General features: G+C 44.0%; 1 protein-coding gene across 1 annotated transcript in view; it reads right to left on the bottom strand.

The window, feature by feature from the left end:
- The window catches only part of znf804b (zinc finger protein 804B), a 317,114-nt gene extending 307,099 nt beyond the window's left edge, over positions 1-10,015 (bottom strand). Inside the window, exon 1 of the mRNA XM_072252024.1 lies at positions 9,950-10,015. Coding sequence (XP_072108125.1) covers positions 9,950-9,967 — 18 coding nt within the window. The 5' untranslated portion in view covers positions 9,968-10,015. The remainder of the gene's footprint in view (positions 1-9,949) is intronic.
- Positions 10,016-12,762: the final 2,747 nt, after the last annotated feature.

Genomic DNA, 12,762 nt, shown 5'->3' with positions numbered 1-12,762 from the left:
CCCAGCTATAATCTTCTTTCAGCCACAGTTCAGCAGTACCAAAATGTCATACACGCCAGTCTGTGCTACAACTTTATCTACCTTATTCCACATATTGCTACATTCAAATATAACACCTTCAGCCCAGTATACTTCACCCTTTTCTATCGCAACTCATCCCCTTGACTGCAATTTTGCCCTTTCATCAGCCTCTCCTGTTAGCAGTCTCACTACATACTGCCTCTGTTTGTAAACCTACTACCCCATCCTCAGTCCAATCACTCCGGTTGCCACTCCCCTGGCAAATTAGCTTGAACCCTCCCAAGCAACTGTTAGCATACCTATATGCAAGGATATCGGTCCCTCTTGAGTTCAGGTGTAATCCTTCCAGCATGGTTACGACTTAAAGAGTATATTTTCACAGGAGCAGAAAGGCTTTGGGGGAGTCCGGATGTGAAGACTTAGCTCTGACTGTTCTACAGCAGTTAGGTAACTAATCTACTTGAATCTAAAGCCAATGGTGATTGCTTATATTGTTAAATGTCAATGAGAGCTCATTAGATACAATGAGAAGGTCATTGTCTGGCACTTGTACAATGCAAGTATTGCTGACCATTTTGCAGTGCAAGCCTGAATGCTGTCCAGCTTTTGTTACATGCAGCTGTGGACAGTTTCAGTTTCTGAAGGGCTGGAAATGGAATGAAGCATTATGCAGTCATTGTGCATCTACCCTGATCTTGACCCTATGGCCAGTGAAGTACATGCCGAATACAGTGCCTATAAAAAGTATTCACCCTCACTTGGAAGTTTTCATGTTCTATTGTTTTACATTGAATCACAGTGGATTTACAGTGAAGTGTCATCTCACCTGGAAGGACTCCAGGTTTGAGGTTCTGAATGGTAGTGAGGGAAGAGGTATAGCACAGGAGGGTGATCAGTGAGGAGGGACAATTGGATAAGGGAGTCGTTTAGGGAAAGCAGGAAGTGGGGGGAGGGAAAGATGTGTTTGGTGGTGGGATTCAGTTGGAGGTGCGGAAGTTTCAGAAAATTATGCGTTGGACGCGGAGGCTGGTGGGCTGGTAGGTGAGGAGAAGAGGAACCCTATCCCTGGTAGCGTGGAGGGAGGATGGGGTAAGAGCAGACATGCACGAAATGGAAGAGATGTGGTTGAGGGCAGCGTTGATGGTGGAGGTAAGGAAGCCCCTTTCTTTGAAAAAGGAGGATATCTTCATTCTAGAATGAAACTTCTCATCTTAAGAGCAGATGTGGTGGAGCCGGAGGAATTGAGAGAAGGGGATGGCATTTTTACAAGTAGCAGGGTGGGCCAAGATGTAGTCCAGGTGGCCGTGAGAGTCCTTGGTTTATAATAGACATCATGGTTAAGCTGTCTCCGGAGATCAAGAAAGATCGACCTAGTGAGATTGAGAAAGGGAAGGGAAGTTGCAGAAATGGATCAGGTGAATTTGAGGGCAGGGTGGAGGTTGAAGGCAAACTGGATGGAATCAACAAGTTCAGCACGGGTGCAGGAAGCAGCACCAATGCAGTCTTCGATGTAGCGTAGGAAAAGTGTGGGACAGTCACCAGGGTAGGCTTGGAACACAGACTGTTCCATGTAGCCGACAAACAGGCAGGCATAGCTGGGACCCATGCGAGTGCCCATGGCTACCCCTCTTCTTTAAAGGAAGTGGGAGGACTCAAAGAAGAAATTATTTAGAGTGAGGACAAGTTCCGCTAGGTGGAGGAGAGTGGTGGTGGAGGGGAACTGGTTGGGACTGCTGTCCAGAAAGGGACTGGACATCCATAGGGGCCAGGGAACCTAAAATCCTGGAAAAGATCAAGAGCGTGTGAGGTGTCACAGATGTGTGTTGGAAGGGACTGAACCGGGGAGATAAAGCAGAGTCGAGGTACGCAGATATGAGTTCAGTGGGGCAGGAACAAGCTGAAACAATGGTTCTACCTGGACAAGCAGGTTTGTGGATTTTGAGTAGGAGGTAGAAAAGGAAGGTGCTGGAGGCGGGAACTATGAGGCTGATAGCAGTGGATGGGAGATCCCCAGAGTCAATAAGCTTGTTGATAATGTGGGAGACAATGGCCTGATATTTCTTAGTGGGGTCCTGTTCGAGGGTAAAGTAAGAGGAGGTGACTAAGAGTTGGCACTGGACCTCAGCAAGGTAGAGGTCAGTGTGCCAGACTACTACAGCCCCTCCCTTATCTGCTGGTTTGGTGGTGAGGTTAGGATTAGTCTGGAGGGAGTGGAGAGTTGAGCATTCGGAAAGACTGAGGTTAGAATAAGCGAGAGGAGTGTTGAAGTCTAGACGGTTAATGTCCCGTTGGCAGTTGGCAATGAAAAGGTCCAGAGCAGGCAGGAGACCAGGACAGGATGAACAGGAAGAGGAGGAGGGTTGAAGATGGGAGAAGGAGTCATTGGTGCAGGGTGGGGGGTCCTTGCCAAAGAAATAGGTTTGTACTCACTGGAATTCAGAAGGACGAGGGGGGGATCTCATTGAAACCTTTCAAATGTTGAAAGGCCTAGACAGGGTAGCTGTGGAAAGGATGTTTCCCATGGTGGAGGAGTCTACGACAAGAGGGCACAGCCTCAAGATAGAAGGGTGCCCTTTCAAAACAGAGATGCAGAGAAATTTCTTTAGCTGAAGGGTGGTGAATTTGTGGAATTTGTTGCCACATGTAGCTGTAGAGGACAGGTCATTGGGTGCATTTAAGGTAGAGATTGATAGGTTCTTGATTGGATATGGCATCAAAGGATACAGGGAGAAGGCCGGGAATTGGGGTTGAGGAGGAGAGAACTAAAACGATCAGCCATGACTGAATGGTGGAGCAGACTCGATGGGCCAGATGGCCTAATTCTGCTTCTATATTTTACGGTCTTATGGTCTAAATAGGCTTGGAGAACAGAGGCAGTGGAAAAAGAGGTCAGCGTCATGCCAGGCGCAGAACTCACTAAGGTGTGGGTGCAGGGGGACAAAAGTGAGGACAGAACGTTCTGTCTCAGAGAGGGGAGGTCAGAGAGAATGTTGAAAACCTGGCATGGGTGAGAGCTGGGATCAGAGGAGGGAAGGGGATTGGTGGTGTCTGATGAGAACGGGGGGTTTGGGGTCAGGGATGGCGGGGCAAGAGCAAGGTGGAGTCTCCAAGGACCCAGGAGCTAGTGTTGGGACTTGAGAGAGACAGGATTGTGGAGTGGTAATGGGGGGAAAAGGAGACTGTGGTTCCAATGGCAGCGTGTGAAGACCCGTCCTTGCGGTCAAGGCCAGAGTCAGAGTTGGAGGTGTCCGAGGTCATTGGAACTTGCATTATGGCGGGGATGTCTGGGGTTTGAGCCTGCTCTGGGTTGTTAGAGCCATTGAGGTCAGCAGCAGGAATCACAATCTGGAGGATCCAGGGCTGCCAGTGTTGGAGTCAATAGGTCCTCCCAAGTCACAGTTCTCTTGCAGGCTTACTTCCAGGATTTCGCTGTATTTTGCTGCACTCATTTTACCCGCTACCTTCCCAAGACTTCCAGGACCTTCTGCAGTGAAGCATTCCCTCAGCATGATGCAGCTACCATCATGCTTCAAGGAAGGGTTGGTGTGTTTATGATGATGTGCTGTGTTTGGCGTAGTGTTTAGTCTGATGGCCAAAAAGATCAATTTTGGTTTCATCAGACTATAGAACCTTCTTCCAGCTGACCCCAAAGTCTCTCACATGCCTTCTGGCAAACTCTAGTCGAGATTTCATGTGAGTTTTTTTAACAGTGGCTTTCTCTTAGCCACTCTCCCATAAAGCTGTGACTGGTGAAGCATCTGGGTAACAGTTGTATGCGCAGTCTCTCCGATCTCAGTCTCTGAAGCTTGTGTCTCCTCCAGAGTTGTTGTCGGTCTCTTAGTGGCCTCCCTCACTAGTCCCCTTCTTGCAGGGTCACTCTGTTTTTGAGGACGGCCTGTTCTAGGCATATTTAAGCTGTGCTATATTCTTTCCATTTCTTGATGATTGACTTAACTGTACTCCAGGGGATATTCTGTGACTTGGAAGTTTTTGTTGTATCCATCTCCTCACTTGTGCTTTTCAATAGCCTGTTTGCAGAGTTGCTTGGAGTGTTCTTTTGTCTTCATGGTGTAGTTTTTGACAGGATACTGACTCACCAGCAACTGGACCTTACAGATAAAGGTGTATTTTTCCTCTAATCAAATGAAACACCTTGACTGCACATGGTGATCTCCAAACACAGATCTCTACTTAACTAATTATGTGACTTCTAAATCCAATTGTCTGCACCAGTGAAGATTTGGTGTGTCATGTTAAAGGGAGGGGGGGTGAATATTTATGCAATCAATTATTTTGCGTTTTGTGGTTGTAATTAATTTAGAACACTTTATAGAGATCTGTTTTCACTTTGACAAGAAAAAGTCCTTTTTTGTTGATCAATATCAAACAAGCCAAATTAAATCCACTGTGATTCATTGTTGTAAAACAATAAAACCTGAAAAATTCAAAGGGGGGGGGTGAATACTTTTTATAGACACTGTATGTTTGGGCATAGTACACTGTCTTGAAGTAATATAATGGAACGGAGATGACTGACCAGCATAACCACAGCCATTTTTCTTTCAGATAGGAATGACTCCAGTCAGTGAATGGGGATATATTTTTTTCAATTCCATTTATTATATTTTACTAGAGCTCCCTTAGATCTCATTGAATTAAGTGCACTCTGATGTCATTTCACCTCACTTCAATAACTTAAGACCTCTGTTCATTTTTGTACCAGTTCTGCAGCCTGGTTATCCTGGTAAAACAAAAGATAAACACTGGTGACCAAGTTATTAGTGAATAAAGGACATTAATGTCACTAAGTCACCTTCCATTACCCGACTATCGAGGGTTTACTACTACTACTACTACATCGACTCAGGCCTAGGGGGCCGGCGTCGGGCACAATTGAGGGTTTAACTAAATGCAATATTTGCCCAGACTGGTGAATGGTATGGTGCAATGCTCCTTGTTAAGGGAAGACACCATCGTTGTAGTCAGCATTACAGTTGAGATGTTTTCCAAATCCATAGCCATCACCATAACCAATGCCCACAGTTATATCTTGAGAGGATGTTTCCTATAGCATGGGAAATCTAGGACGAGAGGGACCACCCTTAAAGTCGAAGGATGTCCCATTAGAAGAAAGATGAAGAAGGATGTCCTGAGCCAGAGGATGGTGAATCTGCAGAATTCACCGCCACGGACAGCTGTGGTGGCCAAGTCATTGGGTATATTTAAAGTGATGGCTGATATGTTCTTGATTCATAAGGGTGTCAAAGGTTATGGGGTAAAGGCAGGAGAATGGGGTTGAGAGGGATAATAATAAATCAGCCATGGTGGGATGGTGGAACAGACTCAATGGGCTGAATGATCTAGTTCTGTTCCTATGTGTTATAGTCTTGATGACATGTCAGTGAAACCAATCAACACTGCTCAGCACATCAGATTAAATACTAAAGATCAAAGGAAAATTTAATTCCAATATGCTCATCCCCGAAGTTTTGAGAGGACTAATTGCTGAGATAGATAAAATCAGACAAAACGAATGAGAACATAACAAAGTTCACTGAATTGATCAAGAAATCAATTTTGCCGAGTAACTCTGGACCTTAGAATGCCATCTTGATGAAATACAGCTATAAAAAGGAGTTGAACTTATAACTCCAGCTCAAACTGGAAGGCTTGATTGCAAAATATAATGCTTCCTCTGATGATTAAAAAACATTAATTTTTTCAAGGTATGGTGATCTATGAAAAGCACAATCATCATCACAGGAGGTCTGATGGCAGCAATGATACAGAATATCATCTCAGGCCATTTTTGAATTAAAGTGTGTGTGCACTAAGCCGAAGATATTAATACTATTCCTGGCATGAATGCTGAAATCAAAGATGACATCTCAGCATGTGGTATTTGTTATATCTATTACAAATCACAGACGAAAGGATCTTTGAAGTCACATGGTGCCTCTGACAAGCTGGTCCAAACTGGAATATCAGCCCTGTCTCTGGAAATCCATCTTCTGCATAAACTGAAACTGGATTAAAACTGTCAGCTTTGACAGTCACAGCAGGTCTCGCTGATGGTGGAAGTCATGAGAAATCAGTCTGGATCCACTACATATCAAAGGGAATAAGCAAAATCATTATCTGCTAGATATCCATTACAGTGAAACAATGTGTTTGATAAAATATAGTTCAAAGTAAACAAGATACTGGGTTTAAAGAGTAATTTCAAACAAGGCGCAATGGGACTAAAATCACAAGTGGAAGAGACTTGGCCTCTTTTGCAAGGTCTCCACATCCTTCCTGTGCTCTGGCAGCCTGAAGTAGATGTTGTGCTCCAAATGTGGCCAAACCAAAGCCTATACATTGCAGGAGAGAGCCGACGACAACATTTATGAAATGTCTAGATGCACACTGTTATGTGAAGCAGAGGATATAGGCCAAGTAATCAATTATTAGTTGGTGCGGACAGGTTGGGTCGAGAGGCCTACCAAATTAGATGGACCTAAACCTGCTCCTGTGTCTTCTGGCCTTGTGACCTGTTTCCTCGCCGTAAAATAAAACAGAAAATACTAGAAATACTGAACAAGTTAAGCAGACTCTGTCATAAAGAGAAACAGTTAATCTTACAAGTCTGAGATCGTTATCACAACCAGTACTTCATTTGTACCAAATCTTTTCCAAAGCCGGGCTTATCGTCTTCAACATATTTCAAAGAAAGGCTTTGGTTCAGTGAAGGAAAGCTTAATTTTTATCCAGTGAGCAGTGGCTTGAAATTGTGAACGTTTCTGTCCTTGTTCATCTTGTTACTGTAGCTGCTGAGAAACTCATGCCTGCTGGACCAGCACATCTCCTGATAAACGTCCTACCTATAGAGTGTCTTTCACTGAATACGCACAGAGAAATGTCTGAGAAAGATAGGGGTTATCCTGGAACTGGCCGTGAATCATGATTGCGATGTTCCACAGTTGATATAACTATGGTACTAAGACAAATCTTTTGGACCCATTGCAACACTCCAATATGATACATGATATGCAGACAGCAACCTGTTAGAGCTGCAACAGAAGATGAAACAGATTCCTCTACATCTATCTTCCTACTTGGGAAAGCTCTGGAAATCAAGCATCTATGTAGATAATGCAGTCTTCCTTTGAAAAAAAACTCAAAACTTGTCCTCTTTATCGACGGTAATTTTTGATGTATATTTTGCTTATATTCTTTCAAGAGATGTTCACCCTTGAGTAAGTGGTGGTGTGTTTCCTTCCTGAACTGTGCAGTCCTTGAGGTATGATTATCCTCACAATGCTATTAGTGAGGGAGTTCCAGGATGTTGATCCAGTTGTTCCAGAAGAGGGGAAATTGCAAATCTCTCTCCATTCACCAAGCGAGAGGCAGAAGAAAGGAAAATGTAGGCCAATGAGTTTGACCACAGTGGTTGCGAAGATGTTGGAGTCAAAACAACACTCACAACACACTGAAGGAACTCAGCAGGTCGGGCAGCATCCGTGGAAACGATCAGTCAACGTTTTGGGCCGGAACCCTTCATCAGGACTGAAGAGGGAGGAGGCAGAGGCCCTATAAAGAAGGTGGGGGGAGGGTGGAAAGGAGAAGGCTGGTAGGTATCAGGTGAAAAACCAGTAAGGGGAAAGATCAAGGGGTGGGGGAGGGGAAGCAGGGAGGTGATAAGCAGGAAAGGTGAAGAAGGAATAGGGGAAAACACAATGGGTAGTAAAAGGAGGTGGAACCATGAGGGAGGTGATAGGCAGCTGGGGGAGGGGGCAGAGTGAAATAGGGATAGAGGAAGGGAGGGGGAGGGAATTACCGGAAGTTGGAGAATTCTATGTTCATACCAAGGGGCTGGAGACTACCTAGACGGTATATGAGGTGTTGCTCCTCCAACCTGAGTTTAGCCTCATCACGGCAGTAGAGGAGGCCATGTATGGACATATCTGAATGGGAGTGGGAAGCAGAGTTGAAGTGGGTGGCAACTGGGAGATCCTGTCCGTTGTGGTGGACGGAGTGGAGATATTGGAGTCAACTGTTAAGGATGTGGTTTCCGGGTACTTGGAGGCACATGATAAAATAGACTGTAGTCAAAATGGTTTCCTCAGGGGAAAATCTTGCCTGACAAATCTGTTAGTATTCTTTGAAGAAATAATAAGCAGGATAGACAAAGGAGAATTGGTTGGTGTTGTGTACTTGGATTTTTAGAAGGCCTTTGACAAGGTGCCACACACGAAGCTGCTTGAAAAGTTATGAGCCCATGGTATTACAGGAAAGATTCTAGCATGGATAAAGCAGTGGCTAATTGGCAGGAAGCAAAGAGAGAGAATAAAGGTAGCCTTTTCTGGTTGGATGTGTGTGACTAGAAGGGATCCACAGCATTCTGTGTTAGATTGATTCTTTTTATGTTACATGTCAAGGATTTGAATGATGGAATTGATGGCTTTGTTGCAAAGTTTACAGGTGATACAAAGATAGGTGCATGGGAAGGTAGTTTTGAGGAAGTAGAGAGGCTACAGAAGGACTTAAGACAGATTACCTAAAATGGGAAAACATGGAATACAGAATCAGGAAGTGTATGGTCATGCACTTTGGTTTAAGAAAAAAGGGAGATTTTTTTCTAAGTGGAGAAAAAATACAAAAAAACTGAGGCGCAAGAGACTTAGGAGTCCTTGTGCAGGATTTCCTAAAGGTTAGCTTGCAGGTTGAGCCTCTGGTGAGAAAGGCTAGAATATAAGAGGACTAGAATATAAAAGCAAGGATGTAATGTTGAGACTTGATAAAGCAGTGGTGAGTATTGTGAGCAGTTTTGGGCCCCTTATCTTAGAAAGGATGTGCTGAAACTGGAGAGGGTTCAAAGGAGATTCACAAAAATGATTCCAGGATTGAATGGCTTGTCATATGAAGAGCATTTGATGGCTCTGGGCCTGTATTCACTAGAATTCAGAAGAATGAGGGGTGACCTCATTGAAACCTATTGAACAGTGAAAGGCCTATGTAGAGTGGATATGGAGAGGATGTTTCCTATGGTTTCAGAGTCTAAGCCAGAGGACACAGCCTCTTATTAGAGGGGTGTCTTTTTAGAATGAGATGAGGAGGAATTTCTTTAGCCAGACAGTGGTGAATCTGTGGAATTCATTGCCACAGGCAGCTGTGGTGTCTAAGTCTTTATGCATATTTAAGGCAGAGTTTGATAGATTTTTGATTGGTCAGGCCATACAGGGGAAAGGCAGGAGACTGGGTCTGAGAGGAAAAAATGGATCAGCCATGATGAAATGATGGAGCAGACTTGATGGGCGAAACAGCCTAATACAGCTGATATATCTTATGGTCTCATGATGGTGAAGGAACGGCGATATAATTCCAAGTCAGAATGGTGTATGGCTTGGAGAGAAACTTCCAGCTGGTGGTGTCTCAAAGCTTTTCCTGGTTCTCCTACCTGGCAGAGGGCATGGGTTTGAAAGTCTAATGGGTCTTTATCATCAAGGACTCGCACACCTAGGCCATGCCCTCTTCTCACTGCTGCCATTGGGAAAGGGGTACAGGACCCTTAGGTCCCACACCAGCAGGTTCAGGAACCGTCGGGCTCCCGAACAATCATGGACAACTTCACTCACCTCAGCACTGAACTGACTCAACAACCTACGAACTCACTTTCAAGGACTCTGCAGTTCATATCCTCAATATTATTTGTTTACTTATTCCTGTGCTTTCTTGACCAAAGAGATATGCTGTGGGACCAGCTAAGATCGTCCGTTATGTGCAATCCCAGAAAACTTGATGCTCCTAACTCTCTCCAAGGAGGAACCGTGTATGCACAGCAAGGAGTGGTCAGCCTGCGCTTTCATAAAGTCCACAATCATCTCTCTGGTCTTGTCCACATTGGGACTCAAGTTGTTGTGCTTGTGCCATTCAATCTGCCGCTTACCTCATCCGTATATGCCATCTCGTAGCCATTGTTGATGAAGTCAGTGAACTCATTGATTCAGCTTGAACTGGATCTAGCAATGTAGTCATGCGTCAACGGCGTGAAGAGCAGCGGGCTGAGCGTGTGGTCCCGGGGAGCGCCACTGTTCCGCGTGGTGGAACCAGGGATGTTTCTGCCAACATGCACTGAGGCTGACTGTGATCCTCCTGTCAAGAAGTCCGGGATCAACTTACAGAGAGACCTGCTGAGACCCAAAGGAGGACAGTTTACCCACCAGCATCTGAGGGATGATTGTATCAAACACCGAGATGAAGTTGATAAGCAGCATCCTGGCATATGAGGCACTTTTTCCAGGTGGGACAGGATGGGGTGGAGTGCAGAGGCAGAGGAACAATTTGTCTCCTCTTGCACATCAGTTATTTGTCAGTCTTTGTGTGTAGTTTTTGCATTTCTTTGTTCTACTGTGAATGCATGCAAGAAAATGAACCTCAGGATCTCAGTAATTGGTGACATATATATGCTTTGATAAAAAATTTACTTTGAACTTTGAATATTGAGTCCTGGTGAGTTATTGGAATGCATCCTGTAGAATGTACAAACTGCTGCTACAGTGTGTCGGTGGTGGGGTGAGTGGATGGTTTAGAATGCCAAAATGATAGATTGTCATTCAAAGTGTGTTTCTGGAGAGGCATTGGGACTGACTGTGTCAGCAAATTTTGAGAGAACTGAGTTAAGTACCTAGAGAAATATCTGAGAGGGATGACTGTTATTAAGGGTTTGGTCATTAACAGTGATCGTGGTCTCTCCATATAACATTCCTGTCATTGGCACGGTACTGAAACCTGGTGATTTCATCTCATCTGTTATGCTCAACATCACAGCAGATAGAAAAAAACGAGAAAGATTAGCACAACTCACAATGATCAGAGAACACTTCCAAACTATGTTTCTCATCTTACCAACAATTGCAGAAAATTTAAAGCACACAGTTCTGTGCTAATTTCAGTAAAAGACTTACATCCTAATGGCAATGGTAATTTATTTAGAGATACTCTATAATAACAGGCCTTCTGGCCCAAAGAGCACACCCTCACCCCCCTCCTGTTACAGCAAGTAAAAACAACAAGCATTGAAGCCCACGTCATCAAGAACCAACTAAGATGGAGCAGTCATGTTGTTCGGATGAAAGACAAATATCTGCCAAAACAAATCTTCTACTCCCAGCTTAAAGAAGGCAAACGTAAAAGAGGCAGACAACAGAAGAGATTCAAAGACGTCTTAAAAGCCAACATGAAGAAATGTAACATCAACATCAACAATTGGGAAACCAATGCCAAGGACAGGAAACTCTGGCAAGCCATCATCTGAGAAGGAACAGCAACTTTCAAAGCCAACAGATGTGCAGAATTAGAAGAAAAGAGAAGAAAATGGAAAGAGAGGCAGCAACAACCAAAGCCCGATCTGCCATCTGGAACTACCTGTCCTGAATGCGGAAGAACTTTCAAAGCCAATATTGGACTCATAAGCCACTTGAGAGCCCATAAGTAGGTCAACAGAACGAAGACCATCATCCTCAACCTCGAGGGATAGCCACGATGACACCCATGAGACCTGGTAACCCATAGATCTTTGGAACATAGGACAAAACCAGAGCACCCAGAGGAAACACACACGGCGGTGGCAAGAACGTACAAACTCCTGACAGACAGCAATAGAACAGAACCTGGGTCTCTGGCCTTGTACTAGCATTACATTAACAGATACACTACCATGCCACCCCAAATTGTTCGTCACAAAACTGAAAATATCATTATTCATGATTTTATTTCTAAGTGGACAGAATTAACTAATGGCTGTCATACTGCACAACTCTGTCCTGACTGATTTCCCTAACTAATTACAAATTATATTCGTTGGATCCACCACTGGTTTCACGCTGCTTTCGATTTAAATGTCCGTCACGTTCTGTCAATATTTGGTCACCCTGTTGTTTTCAAATGCATCAATAAACACATGGGTAATTTTCTCAGAGGTTAGTCATATGGTAAGTGTTTTCTTGATGGTCTTATGTAATAATGTAGGGTAGCAGCTGCCCTCAATTCCAGAAAACAGAAGAGCAAAACCATGCTGCATGTACCTAGTGGTTCCTGTGGGATTGCAGAGGCTCAGATGTTTCCATTCAGGTAAATCCAGGCAGACTTGACATGGCAATTCATTTGAAGTGGATTCACTAATCTGGAGAATGGGGAAGTTGTGTCATTTTTTAAAATTGTTTTATTTTAAGACTATTTTTACTTCTATTTGTTTCATGTTTTCTATTAAAAACATTTCTTTATATTTTTACATATATTTTTACTTATCATTTTCTTCTCATTATCGGATGTTTAAAGTCTAAAGGACTCCAAGACCTTAACCACAGGATTGCCTCCTGTCAAAGCCCATCAGATATTTATGGGAAAGAAAGGTTAGGATGAGTATCAGGACTCACCACTCAGGTAGCTTTGGATACTACCCAGATGCAAAGGTTCACTGAAACTGGTCATTTACCCCTGGTCTAGGTGATTCTGGGCAGTTGTCCTGCTCGCAAATGTTTGCCTATTGGTTCTAAAGATCCACAAGCCGTAGCTTTGGCAGTAGTGGTAGATATTCTCCAACAGCAACACTGCATTATTTGTTCCTTTCCTCAATCCACACATAGATCGGTCATCTATTCCCTTTCCTCTCACCCAATAAATCACTTTGCTCTCTTTGCTAGCTGTCAAAGTGATGACAGATTGCCCTATGTAGGGAACCAAATTCCAACACAGAACTTG

The sequence above is a fragment of the Mobula birostris genome, chromosome 3, assembly GCF_030028105.1.
Source record: "Mobula birostris isolate sMobBir1 chromosome 3, sMobBir1.hap1, whole genome shotgun sequence".
Lineage (NCBI taxonomy): Eukaryota > Metazoa > Chordata > Chondrichthyes > Myliobatiformes > Myliobatidae > Mobula > Mobula birostris.
The sequence above is the reverse complement of the archived record's forward strand: the minus strand, read 5'-3'. Positions and strand labels throughout refer to the sequence as shown.